Source organism: Ambystoma mexicanum, chromosome 4p (genome assembly GCF_040938575.1).
Source record: "Ambystoma mexicanum isolate Mex_15411 chromosome 4p, UKY_AmexF1_1, whole genome shotgun sequence".
Lineage (NCBI taxonomy): Eukaryota > Metazoa > Chordata > Amphibia > Caudata > Ambystomatidae > Ambystoma > Ambystoma mexicanum.
The window spans coordinates 1,065,971,326-1,065,985,326 of NC_090927.1; the positions used below are offsets into that span (position 1 = coordinate 1,065,971,326).

General features: G+C 55.9%; 1 protein-coding gene across 1 annotated transcript in view; it reads left to right on the plus strand.

The window, feature by feature from the left end:
* Positions 1-14,001, plus strand: part of LOC138452651 (amine sulfotransferase-like) — a 401,286-nt gene that overhangs the window by 122,878 nt on the left and 264,407 nt on the right. Inside the window, exon 4 of the mRNA XM_069605019.1 lies at positions 812-953. Coding sequence (XP_069461120.1) covers positions 812-953 — 142 coding nt within the window. The remainder of the gene's footprint in view (positions 1-811; positions 954-14,001) is intronic.

Here is a 14,001-nt window from a genome sequence, read left to right on the forward strand (position 1 = left end):
GACACCCCAAGGCTGTTTGGAACTGTGTTGAACTTAGGGAAGGGAGCTGCAAGATCCTTTTGTGGAGCTGTGTTGATCTCGGGGAAGAGATCCTCAAGGTCTTTTTGTGGAACTGTTTTGAACTTGGGGAAGAGAAAGCTGAAAGAAAGCCAGGAACTGTAAAAATCTCAGAACATTATTTTGAACACTGTTTCTTCGGTTGCTGTCATCCCTAAATATTATATAGATTTAGCCTGAGTTGACATTTATGACAAAGACTATCCTTAGTTTCTTTGGGTAGGGAAATGCCACCTTAGCATAGGGCAAGAGGCCTTACTCCATCCTGACATTTGAGAAATAGACGCTTTATTTTAGAAAAGTGAATCTGTTGTCTGTGTCTTACTTCATGATGCTTTCACACCAGGTACTTCTCAAACAATGTGTGATGAAATGTTGCAATGCACAGATGTTAGCATTTTATTTGTTTTTGCGTGTCTAGTCCTGTTTTCTATCCCAGTCTGATCCAATATAATGGAATACGTTTTGGAAAATACACGTACATGTGCAATACGACTGTGACTGATGGGAGGATCACTTGTTGCATAGTTAAAATCTGTGGCTGACTTCTATTTCCTAAATGGGTGGCTGTGTATGTCCTGTTCCGAAATGTTGGATATAGAATGTTGATATAGTTATGGAGGTTTTTTGCCATTTGTTCCTTTTTTACTGTTGTAGAGGGTTTCTGATGATATGTGATAAAAAGACTGTATATTGTGTGCTTTTCTAAAAATCTCTTTTTTAATATTTACCAAATTTCTCTGAATTCCTACAGGTTATATATGTAACCAGAAATCCTAAAGATAATATGGTGTCCTCCTATCACTTTACACATATGATGAAGAAACTTTATGAAATACAGGACAACATACCAGATATTGGGGCCTTCATGGAGGGATATCTGACTGGGATTGAAGGTACTGTTTCTATGTCATGCATTAAAGGATTATCGTTTTACAATCAAGAATCCTGAATTATGATAATTTTTTGGCATGCTAGAAGATATTTGCAAATTGTTATCGGGTGATTTGTGATTGCAATTTAAAATTTGCTCTACAATTTGCATAGTTACAGGGCTAAAGATATAGAGGGTAATTCATAGAAATTCGCACAAAAGTGGCGCAAGCGGCTGGCGCACAGTGTCCCTGTGCGATACACTGCGCCAGCCGCGTGTGAAAAAATCCTTTTCATCGCACAGCGTATTCATGGATTTTAGCCTCCAAAACCAGCCGTGGCGCAGAGTGGCGCAGCGACCGTGCAGCAGCGCCAGTTACGCCCCCAAGAACGCCCTCGCGCAAGGAAAAGCCTTCAAAATTCCCAAATCATCGCAAAGGGCTGCGCTAACCCTGGACCAGTTCACAGTGCTGCCAAACGGCAAACGCCAAGTGGGGAACGTGTATTTCAGTGGTTCTCGGGAAGTTTCACACACGATTGTCCTGAGTACGTGTACATCAGGGGTGCGCGGGAAGTAACACACGCGATACCATCAGGGCACGTGTATTCCAGGGGTGCGCGGGAAGTAACACACGCAAAAACAGCAGGGTACGTGCATTTCAGGGGTGCGCGGGAAGTATCACACGCGATTCCATCAGGGTACGTGTATTTCAGGGGTGCGCAGGAAGTATCACACGCAAAAGCAGCAGGGTAAGTGTATTCCAAGGGTGCGCGGGAAGTATCACACTCAAAAGCAGCAGGGTACGTGTATATCAGGGATGCGCGGGAAGTATCACATGCGATTCCATCAGGGTACGTGTATTCCACCAGGCCCCCACTCATGTCTCTCATCACCCCCACCCCCCAGCAGTGCAGGGCACCCTCCACCAGGCCCCCACTCATGTCCCCCTGCACCCCCACCCCCCAGCAGTGCAGGGCACCCTCCACCAGGCCCCCACTCATGTCTCCCAGCACCCCCACCCCCCAGCAGTGCAGGGCACCCTCCTCCAGGCCCCCACTCATGTCTCCCATCACCCCCACCCCCCAGCAGTGCAGGGCACCCTCCACCAGGCCCCCACTCATGTCTCCCATCACCCCACCCCCCAGCAGTGCAGGGCACCCTCCACCAGGCCCCCACTCATGTCCCCCTGCACCCCCACCCCCCAGCAGTGCAGGGCACCCTGCACCAGGCCCCCACTCATGTCCAACTCATGTCTCCCAGCACCCCCACCTCCCAGCAGTGCAGGGCACCCTCCACCAGGCCCCCACTCATGTCTCCCATCACCCCAAACCCCCTACCCCCCAACAGTGCAGGGGCACCCTCCACCAGGCCCCCACTCATGTCAAACTCATGTCTCCCAGCACCCCCACCCCTCAGCATCCAGGGGCACACTCCCCCAGGCCCCCACTCATGTCTCCCATCACCCCCACCCCCCTGCAGTTCAGGGCACCCTCCACCAGGCCCCCACTCATGTCCCCCTGCACCCCCACCGCCCAGCAGTGCAGGGCACCCTCCACCAGGCCCCCACTCATGTCTCCCAGTGTTAGGCGGAAACCTGTGCAGTTCCCTCTGGGACCACTGCAAAATATTTAGGACTACAGGTGTTTGGCAGTAAACCCACTTGGTAGCAGTCTGTACCACACAGATTCACTTGGTAGCTGTGGCTGAGCAGTCAGACTTCCCTCAAGAAGAGTTAGGCAGTATGTGGAGTATACAAAATAGGGCAATCTACACAGTAGAACAAGCAAACACGGACCAAAGCTTCGGTGTAAAGATATAAAGGTATTTATTTATAACGACACATCTATAGAAAACACTCTGGCACTAATACGGCAAACAATTTCAATCGCAATTACTATGAGAAAAAGATCAATCCCTCTAACAATAGTTCGGCAAGTCTAGGTTCAACTGCATCACTTATTTGCAGACAGAGGTGTATGCTTTAACCTAGATGGCACTCTAGTATTCATTAGGATGGGAGAGAAAAAGGCGGGTTAAGAAATCAACTCGATACCAACACGTGTAAGAACAAAGATGCAAGGCAAGAAGACAAGAACCACTATAGATTCCAAAGTTCAGAGGCAAGGCCCACTCGGAGAGAAGCAAGCCGGTATGTCCCAAAAAGTATCTTAGTGGAAATGCGTTCGAGTCTTTGTAGCAAATTGTTATCGGCAGATTGGACCAGTTCAGAACAACACGCTAGAGAAAGCTTGGAGGCGACCATATGGAGAGGCGAGGATTAAGACAACTCACTCTATCCGGCAACAAGGGAAGCCAGGCGGACACAGTACCTTGATTGTGGAGAGACAGCTCCGGCGGGGGCAGTTGTTCCTGGTGGAGGATGCACATCCGGTCTTTGCCAAGAGAAGAGATGATCTCGTTGTCGAAGGAAAGTTGAAGATCGTTGCACTACCAGGGAAGAGACCAGCTGCGGAGTTCTCTGTCACAAGGCACCACCTTTTGGTCGCGGTACAGGGGTAGTGGCTATCCGGTTGCCGAGGTGCTCTGCACGGGCAATTCGACCACTGCGTCCTGAGGCGAAGAAAAAGCAAAGGGGACTGGTTGTTCCCACCAGTCAGGGGAAGAGACTCTCTGGCAGGGAGATCTCCTCTGTCGTCAGGAAGTGGTGAGTCGGTTCAGCAGGGCTCCACCGGAGGTGTCGTCGTTGCAGGTCGGCTCAGCTTTACCCTCGTCGGATTCTTAGGTCCTGTGGCGACTTCTGAAGATCCAGTCCCAAAAGCCCTGCTTTTATGCAGAAAACCCCCATTCATTCAGCCTAGCTGTCAATCAAAACACGCTAAGTGGTGAGCGGGGAGGCTCACCACTTGGGCCAATCACACCACAGTGCGACCGGAGTTGGCAAGGCAACTCGGTCCAGGGTGCCTAAACCCCCTCCCACACCCCTGTGGTAACCCAGACAGAATGGCACCACTTTGGAGGGACTCTGTGCAGAAGCCCGCCAAAAGTGGAACAAAGGGCTCAACCTTTGGTTTAGGAGTCACAGAGACGAACAGAGACGCCATTTTAAAAAGCGGAGTTCTGGCAGAAAATACCATCCGATAGACTTATTTAAGATAAGTGGACCGGTGGTATGTTAGAGATTAACGATAAACAGTATCAATCTCCAATAATGGGAAGAATCCCATAGGGTTATATTCGGGGTCGAATATAACAAGTAGTTTCCACTGCCACCAGCCAAAACTCGACGAGGGGGGACGGGACAGTGCCCCCTCGAATAACAGACCTAGGAGTAATCGAATTACCCCTACTAGTACGTCCACAATAGGATGGTTTGTATTAGTTCTGTTAGTAAATTTAGGTCTAGTAAAGCCAATGGTGACTTTACATGCCCGGGGAGACAGTAGTCAGTCCCCGGGTATGGAGTCTATGATGGAGGTCCGCTAGGACGCCCCAGTGCTACGGCACGGAGGGTGCGGTGTAACACACATAGCAAAACATATGAGACCCTATGGAGTAAAAGACCCCATAGCCCATAGAACACATGGACATTCAAAGGAATTACACACATGAGAAAAAGAGTCTCACTCTTGGCAGGATGGAAAAAACAAACTCCAGAAATCCAGCAAAGCTGCGGGGGGACTCACTAGGTTAGGAAATTCAGCCTCAACAGAATATTGTCCTTAACACTCAGCACCCCCACCCCCCAGCAGTGCAGGGCACCCTCCACCAGGCCCTCACTCATGTCTCCCATCACCCCCACCCCCCCAGCAGTCAGGGGGACCCTCCAACAGGCCTCCACTCATGTCCCTCTGCACCCCCACCCCCCAGCAGTGCAGGGCACCCTCCACCAGGCCCCCACTCATATCCAAATCATGTCTCCCAGCACCCCCACCCCCCAGCAGTGGAGGGCACCCTCCACCAGGCCCCCACTCATGTCTCCCATCACCCCCACCCCCCAGCAGTGCAGGGGCACCCTCCACCAGGCCCCCACTCATGTCTCCCTGCACCCCCACCCCCCAGCAGTGCAGGGGCAACCTCCACCAGACCCCCACTCATGTCTCCATTCACCCCCACCCCCCAGCAGTGCAGGGCACCCTCCACCAGGCCCCCACTCATGTCTCCATTCACCCCCACCCCCCAGCATCCAGGGGCACCCTCCACCGGGCCCCCACTCATGTCTCCCTGCACCCCCACCCCCCAGCAGTGCAGGGGCAACCTCCACCAGGCCCCCACTCATGTCTCCATTCACCCCCACCCCCCAGCATTGCAGGGCACCCTCCACCAGGCCCCCACTCATGTCTCCCATCACCCCCACCCCCCAGCAGTGCAGGGCACCCTCCACCAGGCCCCCACGCATGTCCAACTCATGTCCCCCAGCACCCCCACCCCCCAGCAGTGCAGGGCACCCTCCCCCAGGCCCCCACTCATGTCTCCCAGCACCCCCACCCCCCACCAGTCAGGGGCTCCCTCCACCAGGCCCCCACTCATGTCCCCTGCACCCCCAACCCCCAGCACTGTGGTGCACCATCCACCAGGCCCCCACTCATGTCCAACTCATGTCTCCCAGCACCCTCACCCCCCAGCAGTGCAGGGCACCCTCCACCAGGCCCCCACTCATGTCCCCCTGCACCCCCACCCCCCAGCACTGTGGAGCACCCTCCACCAGGCCCCCACTCATGTCCCCCATCACCCCCACCCCCCAGCACTGTGGAGCACCCTCCACCAGGCCCCCACTCATGTCTCCCAGCACCCCCACCCCCCAGCAGTCAGGGACACCCTCCACCAGGCCCCCACTCACGTCCCCCTGCACCCCAACCCCCAGCAGTGCAGGACACCCTCCACCAGGCCCCCACTCATGTCTCCCATCACCCCCACACGCCAGCAGTGCAGGGCACCCTCCACCAGGCCCCCACTCATGTCCAACTCATGTCTCCCAGCACCCCCACCCCCCAGCAGTGCAGGGCACCCTCACCAGGCCCCCACTCATGTCTCCCATCACCCCCACTCCCCAGCAGTGCAGGGGCATCCTCCACCAGGCCCCCACCCATGTCCAACTCATGTCTCCCAGCACCCCCACCCCCCAGCATCCAGGGGCACCCTCCACCAGGCCCCCACTCATGTCTCCCTGCAACCCCACCCCCCAGCAGTGCAGGGGCACCCTCCACCAGGCCCCCACTCATGTCTCCCATCTCCCCCATCCCCCAGCAGTGCAGGGCACCCTCCACCAGGCCCCCACTCATGTCTCCCATCACCCCCACCCCCCAGCAGTGCAGGGCACCCTCCACCAGGCCCCCACTCATGTCCAACTCATGTCTCCCATCACCCCCACCCCCCAGCAGTGCAGGGCACCCTCCACCAGGCCCCCACTCATGTCTCCCAGCACCCCCACCCCCCCACCAGTCAGGGGCGCCCTCCACCAGGCCCCCACTCATGTCCCCCTGCACCCCCACCCCCCAGCACTGTGGTGCACCCTCCACCAGGCCCCCACTCATGTCCAACTCATGTCTCCCAGCACCCCCACCCCCCAGCAGTGCAGGGCACCCTCCACCAGGCCCCCACTCATGTCCCCCTGCACCCCCAGCACTGTGCAGCACCCTCCACCAGGCCCCCACTCATGTCCCCCATCACCCCACCCCCCAGCACTGTGGAGCACCCTACACCAGGCTCCCACACATGTCTCCCAGCACCCCCACCCCCCAGCAGTCAGGGGCACCCTCCACCAGGCCCCCACTCATGTCCCCCTGCACCCCCACCCCTCAGCAGTGCAGGGCACCCTCCACCAGGCCCCCACTCATGTCTCCCATCACCCCCATCCCCCCAGCAGTGCAGGGAACCCTCCACCAGGCCCCCACGCATGTCCAACTCATGTCTCCCAGCACCCCCACCCCCCAGCAGTGCAGGGCACCCTCCACCAGGCCCCCACTCATGTCTCCCAGTACCCCCACCCCCCACCAGTCAGGGGCACCCTCCACCAGGCCCCCACTCATCTCCCCCATCACCCCCACCCCCCAACACTGTGGAACACCCTCCACCAGGCCCCCACTCATGTCTCCCAGCACCCCCACTCCCAGCAGTCAAGGGCACCCTCCACCAGGCCCCCACTCATGTCCCCCTGCACCCCCACCCCCCAGCAGTGCAGGGCACCCTCCACCAGGCCCCACTCATGTCTCCCATCACCTCCACCCCCTAGCAGTGCAGGGCACCCTCCACCAGGCCCCCACTCATGTCCAACTCATGTCTACCACCACCCCCACCCCCCAGCAGTGCAGGGCACCCTCCACCAGGCCCCCACTCATTTCTCCCATCACCCCCACCCCCAGCAGTGCAGGGGCACCCTCCACCAGGCCCCCACTCATGTCCCCCTGCACACCCACCCCCCAGCAGTGCAGGGCACCCTCCACCAGGCCCCCACTCATGTCTCCCAGCACCCCCACCCCCCAGCAGTGTGGGGCACCTGCCAGCAGGCCCCCACACATGTCCCCCAGCCAACACGTCATCACAATCCAGATCCCAGGCTCCTATGCCCACCCAAATCCCACCCCACGCCACCTCAGTCCAAACACCCAACCAAGCTTTACATCAATTCAAAATTGAAATACCCATGGCCCTCCGCATGGAGTTCTCCGCCCTGACCATCGTGAGCCGTGCCTCTTCTGCCCTCTGCCGCTCCGCATCTATGGCATGGCCCAACCGCTGCCACACGGAAGACACTTCCCGTCCTGGGTCCTCCTGCCCTCCGGCCGATGCCTGCCCCTCCGATGTAGATTGCCCCGAGCCATGATGCCTCGCACGTTGACTCTGCTGCTGCCTCTGACGCAACTGCCTCTGCCAGCACAACGGCATCCAGGCTGATGGAATCCACCGACGCCGTCGTGCACGTGCCCTGCCCAATGATGCCGGCACATCCTCCATCTGCTGGGGTCCAGTTGCTGTGGTGTCCATCCCTGCTGGGCCTCTGACTCCCGACTGTGGCAGGGATGGAATCCCCACCAGGCTGGCTGCGTTGGTCAGGGCAGGTCCACAGGGGGCCCTGGTGGCATCTGGGCTGGAAGACGGCATGGAGAACGACTGGCGTATAGTCTCCACAGAGGACGAGAGGGCCGCCAGATTGGTCGACACATGTATGAAACCCCCGACCACGGCCGATCCCAACTGGGCCACGTTGGCACGGTGCTCTTCGTGATGACGTGCAAGCTCCTCCCAGGAAGCATGCACGTCATCACCGATGCCTGCCCCTCCGATGTCGAAGGCCCCGAGCCATCGTGACTCCCACCTACAGCCTCCTGCTGCTGCTGCTGCTGCTGCTGTCCATGTGCCCTGTTTGATGGTGCCTGCACATCCTCCTCCAGCTGGGGTGCAGTTGTTGATGTGGCCACCCCTGCTGGACGTCCAACTCCCGACTGTGGCAGGGATCTGTTGTCCACCAGCCTGGCCGCACGGTCAGAGGCAGCTCCACAGGGCACCCAGGTGATACATGGGTGGGAAGATGGCATGGAGGACGACTGGGTCATAGGGGGTTCCGTTGAGGAGGGGGTCGGAACAAGGTCCAGGAAACGGAGGAATCCGGCCATGGTGAGCTGTCCCAGTGGGTCAACGTGGTCAACGAGCCATGCGAGAAGACATGCAGTCTCATCATGGAAAGACTGCAGGTCAGCTCTCATGGCCCGTTGACGCAACGCCACCCCACCCTGGACAGGCTCAACCTGTTGCAGGATAGCCACATCCGCAGAGAGAGGAAGGCCAGTTGGTGTAAGCCACTTCCTTCCCTGAGGACGGGTCTGGAGGTAGGCATCCCTGCTGGTGCAAGATGAAGCAGTGACAGGAGCAGTGACAGGATTGCACACAGGCACCTCCGCGGCGGCCTGTGCTGCCACCTGTCCCTGGTTCTGCACTGCACCACTAGCACCAGTGGAATCCCCACCTCCAGACCCCGCCTCTGTTGCTTGCACAGCCTCCTCCTCCACCAAACCCCCAACCAACCTGGATGACTCCGTGCCATCTTCCTCCGTTGGGCCCTGTGGGGTCCCAGCTGCCCCTTCTGCTGCCGAGGAGTCCAACTCCAACCTCCGCCTCCTGGACCTCCCCTCGGCAGCTGCGGCCTCGGACGCGGCACCGGACTCCTCACTCCCCGACGAGATCAAAACCTGGGAGGTGAGCCGGGCCTTGCGTCTTCGGCTGGTGGTGCAACCCCTGCCGCTGTGCTCCACAGCACCTTCTCCGCCCTCTTCATCAGTCGACGCTGCAGACAGGGAGAAATAAAACACAGGCATCAGGGCACTGTATAATGGACTCATAAACACATGACAGTTGTACATGAGTGGCATTGGCAAGCCTCAGACATGCCATCACAATCTCCAACACACGTGTCATTTTAACTTGCACACATGAGCTATACCACAGCCATATCGCAACAGCCAGCACCATCCATACACATACAACAGCATGAGCAGGCAAAGGTGAGCCAGACATCACATGTGACACAGGGAGTGTACTACACATGCACACACACCACCACACTTGCATGCATGTGTACACCTCCGCCAACTGTCGCAGTGTTCAGATCAGCATCCATGTCACACCTGCCAATCATTCTTCCACATCCTTTGCCATGCAAGCCTACACACACAAGCACCATCCATGTGTCACACATGAGAGCCCTCGCATGTGTCAGCCTCACAGCCCTGTACCCCCCCCATACTTGGCCACATAAAACCACATGTGCAACCTGCACACTCCTGCCACACCACCACATGCACAGCTTACAATCAGTATGCATGTACACTTATCGCTCGACTCCAGACGGGTCTGCCTCTCAAGAACCTGGACGTGGAGGAGCGCTGGGGATATGCGTTCCAGGACCCTCATCTGATCTTCCGTCAAGTGGCCCCGGCGCCCCTTAGCATCCGCTGCTTTCAGGAGGCGCCAGGCCTTCTTGAGGGTCCTGGACCTGAAGTCCTCCGAGCGCTTCTTCACATGATGGAATAGTCGGACTGCCACCCCCTCCGCATTGATGGCAGTCACGATGTCCGTCCAGATCCGAGTCCGTCCTTTCTTGTCGGCGCGCAACCTTCCGAAGAGGGCATCATACTGCCCCAGGACATGCTCCACCAGGACACCAACTTCGGACACTGGCCTCAAGTCATGGCGCTACTCTAGTGACTGGAGGTGGGTCTCCAGCAGCGGACATAGAACTCACTCCACATGAGCATGTTGCTGGGACCTACGTCACGGAGGAACAGATCCAAGGCGTGGGAGAACTGGCAGATTATGAGGCATTGTCCGGTGAGTGCACATGCATGTGTGTGTCATCCATGTGCATGGTGTGTGTGTGAGGGCATCTGTTTGGGTGCCAGGTGAGGGTGTGTGCCTGAGTGGTTTGGGTCACCCATGTGCCTCATCCAATACATTCTGCGCACCAGCATTTGGGTATAGCAGTATCCCTTCTGCCAACAGTAGACATCCAGCCCAACACCACGCCAGTTGCCCTTGAAGTGTCATCTTGCCACAACATTGTTGCTTATTTTTCTCTGTTTATTCAGGCAGATTGTTTGCATTCCACCACTTTTACTAGGCATTTCTCAGTCCTATTGTCACATGTCTGACATGGCTATGGTACAGTGGACTGACTTTGTTTCCTGGATATCAATTGTTTAGACATGTCCCTGTGATATAGGACCATTTTGGACTGGCAGCTCCAGGTTAAACATTTGAAACATTTCAATGAAAAAAGCAATTTCATGAGCAAAATAGACTGAATGAACAATTGGTGCCCTCCTCTCCCTCTTCACTTTATGGCTAGGGTACATGCCATCTGTGTGATGGCATGTGTATTTGACCTGCCAATCACAGGCCAATGTGTGATGCCACTGCTAGGCAGCATGCAGCAAATGTGTTCATCTACCATCTTGGTGTCATCAATGTGTGCTATCTGCCTCCCCTTCATACTCAGTGATGGTGCATGCATGGGAGGGTTTTAGTCATGTGGGACATGTGTCAATCAAGTATTGTTTCTGTAGCTTCTCAGCCCTAATTGTGTGCCATAGTGCTAATGCCTGTTTCCATTTCTTTTCTTTTATGTCTTTGCAGGGGATGACGCACTTGATACTGCTGGGGTTGTGGAGATGGTGCAGACCCAGGAGGGGTCTCAGTGCCGACCGACCACCAGTGAGGGACGTGGTATAGTGGTGGGTGAGAACCCACAATTGCTGCAAGTCGTGCTCTCAAGGGGTGTCTCTGGGTACACCTCCACCGAGCTGTATTCAGGTGTCGATTGGATAATGAGACCTATGTGCCGTCGCAGGTGAGCGTTCCTGGGAGGGATTCTGTTCTGTCCGACCCACCTGCACCATGGGTAGAACCCTCAATGGGGATGTCAGTGTTGGCAGGTACGCCTTTGGTGGTTACGGATGCAGGGTCACAATCCGCAACATCTGATCCTGTTCTTGGGCCAGCAGATCAGAGGGGGAATGCAGTCCTGTAGCCTCAGGCAGTGCCAGCACAGCAAGGCGCAGTTCGCCTTGCCCCAGACAGGTGTGGTGCCCGCCGACGTGGTGGCCGTACGCCACCTGGCAATACCGCATGGGAGCAATCCATATACGGTATGGCAACCCAACAGGCAGCATCATCAGAGATGATGGCTCAGGCCATGGATAGGGTGGCCACTTCCATTGTCCCCCCAGAAAGGCTGATGGAGCGACTACAGCAGGCAACAGACTCCATCTGCCAGTCACAAAGGGAGGACATGTTGGTGTCCAACAGGGACAGGCGGGCGGCACTGGGGACTCTGCAGCAAGCCATTTCTATTGAGTCCCAGGGCCACAGGGAAGCCCTGTGGGTGGAACTCCGTCAGCTCAGGGCAACTATGGTTGAGCTTGAGGCTTCAGCTAACACGAGGACAGAACAGCAGCTGGAGCGGCTCACACGTATGCTCTCACTGAGATGCAGGCAACTAGGGCGGAGGTCCGGGCATCCCGTGAGTTGTTGCATGGGGACCTACGCTCAATTATCCTCCAGAACCAGACCTTCCACACCCGCATGCTTGCTGCTATAGAGGACCAGACTAGGGCTTTGTGTGGGCTGCCTCCCATAGTGCCACCACCTCCTGATGCAGCTGCAGAGGGTGAGGAGATCGACAGCAGCGAATCTCTCACAATAGGGTAGCCGTGCAGGCCTTGAGCCCATGGAGGTGTTTTTTTTCGCAAGAGCCACACAGGTGGGTTTTGGTGTGCACCCTGTCCTCGGACCTCCTGGGTGGCCTCCCCCAACCCCCCCGGGCCCATTAATGGGCATTTTTGATTTTTATTTTTTATTTTTTTATTTTTTATTTTTTGGGCAGTGTGTTGCCTTGTGTGGCTCCCGTGGGCATACGCTGTATTGTGGCTGGGCACATGCAGGCTTGTCATGAATTTGGGTCAGATGCTTGGGTTTGTGTGACACACACCCCTCCTGCTTCCCGTTTCCATGGGCTTGCAAAGGGTGTGCCCAAGTGACATTGATGTACATGGTGACGTTGGACTCCCATTTGATGTATGGTGTCATGATCTCTGCTTCCAAAAGGTCAGGACTTACCCAACTCCCTTGGAAGCAGACCCATAACCCAGGTTCCGAGTGACAACCACTCCCAATTGGGACCTTTTGGGCCCTGTCCTGGCGCCAGTGGCACCAGGCTCATAAATATGCCCAGTCCCAGCGCTGGAAGCGCCGGGCTCATAATGCTTGGGTGGACTTACCTGCAGCAGACTATGCTGCTTACTTACCTGCCAGTTGAGCCTCTAATCCTCTTCTGTTTGGGACTACTTTTCCTGTTGGGTGGGGCAGGAGCCACTCCCTAGGTTCAGAACACTGGAACTCTTCTGGAAAGCAGGAACTCTTTTCTTACCTAGGCGAGGCTGTGGAAGGAGACACCTAAGCACTACAGGAGGCTATTTAAACCACACCCGATGGATGAATCTTGCTTTGCGTTATTCTGCATCCTCTGCAGCAGAACGCTCATCGTGTCTTCTGCATCTGATCCTGGGCCTAAGGGAAAAAGGCTTACCATCCTGAATCCAGTCTTCAGCAACACCTATAAAGACAAGAAAGAACAGGTTAGCATTACGGTCTTCAGTGACAGCGCTTCTCTTACCTGGTCCATCAGCTGTCACCAACGCCTCGCGCTGCATTCCGGCATCTGAAAGACAAAGGCTTACCTACTCTTCGCGTGCTCCGGAGGTCTTCGCACTGCATTCCGGCATCTGAAAGACAAAAGCTTACCAACTCTTCGCACGCTCCGGAGGCCTTCGGCGCTGCATCCCGCATCTGAAAGACAAAAGAAGGTGCGTTTAAAGACATTGGGTAACTTTATTACTCACGTGCCATTACTCCTTCCCACGCCGAACCCAGTGGGTATTCCGGCACCCTTCAGCAGCTCCGAACTTGTACCTGCAAGATAAAAGGACAGTTAGTGCGCCTCGTGAAGCAGGCACAAGCGCTTACTTACGTGCTTCCAGGTGCTTCTATTCCTCACACGGGTTCCATCCTCAACTCACTTCAGCCCGTCATCCGCCATCGCCGGAACCCTGCAAAACAAGAGACATCATTACCAAAGACTTTTAAAGACATTTGAAATACTTGAAACTTACCATTCGTGCAGTAAACGACGAACAGCAGTCCTCTGAGGCCAAGAGGCCTGCACCCTTATCCAGTGAAGAAACTGGTTACGGCACCCTGCCCCGAGGCAGATGGAGAGCTCGGCGTTCACTTACCTAAGGTGAGAGCGTTAACCTTTGGGGTTCTACAGGAGAAGAGAAGGGGAAGAAGAGAGAGACACCCAATAACTCCAGTTCATTAATCCCATATTTTCTATCTACAGACATCTTACACTTCGAGTTAGACATACAGTGCACAGAGGTCCAGCCCAAAGAGCCAACCGTGTGTTACACATCACCTTTGAAGATACGGTATTCGCCAAGTCAAGACCGGCACCTCTGCGGGAATCAGGTGAGCATTACATGTGGGCAGTCTGTAGTCAATACTGTGTATACATTCCTAGTGCATATTGTTGTTGTATTGTACACTGCATGCTGTATTGA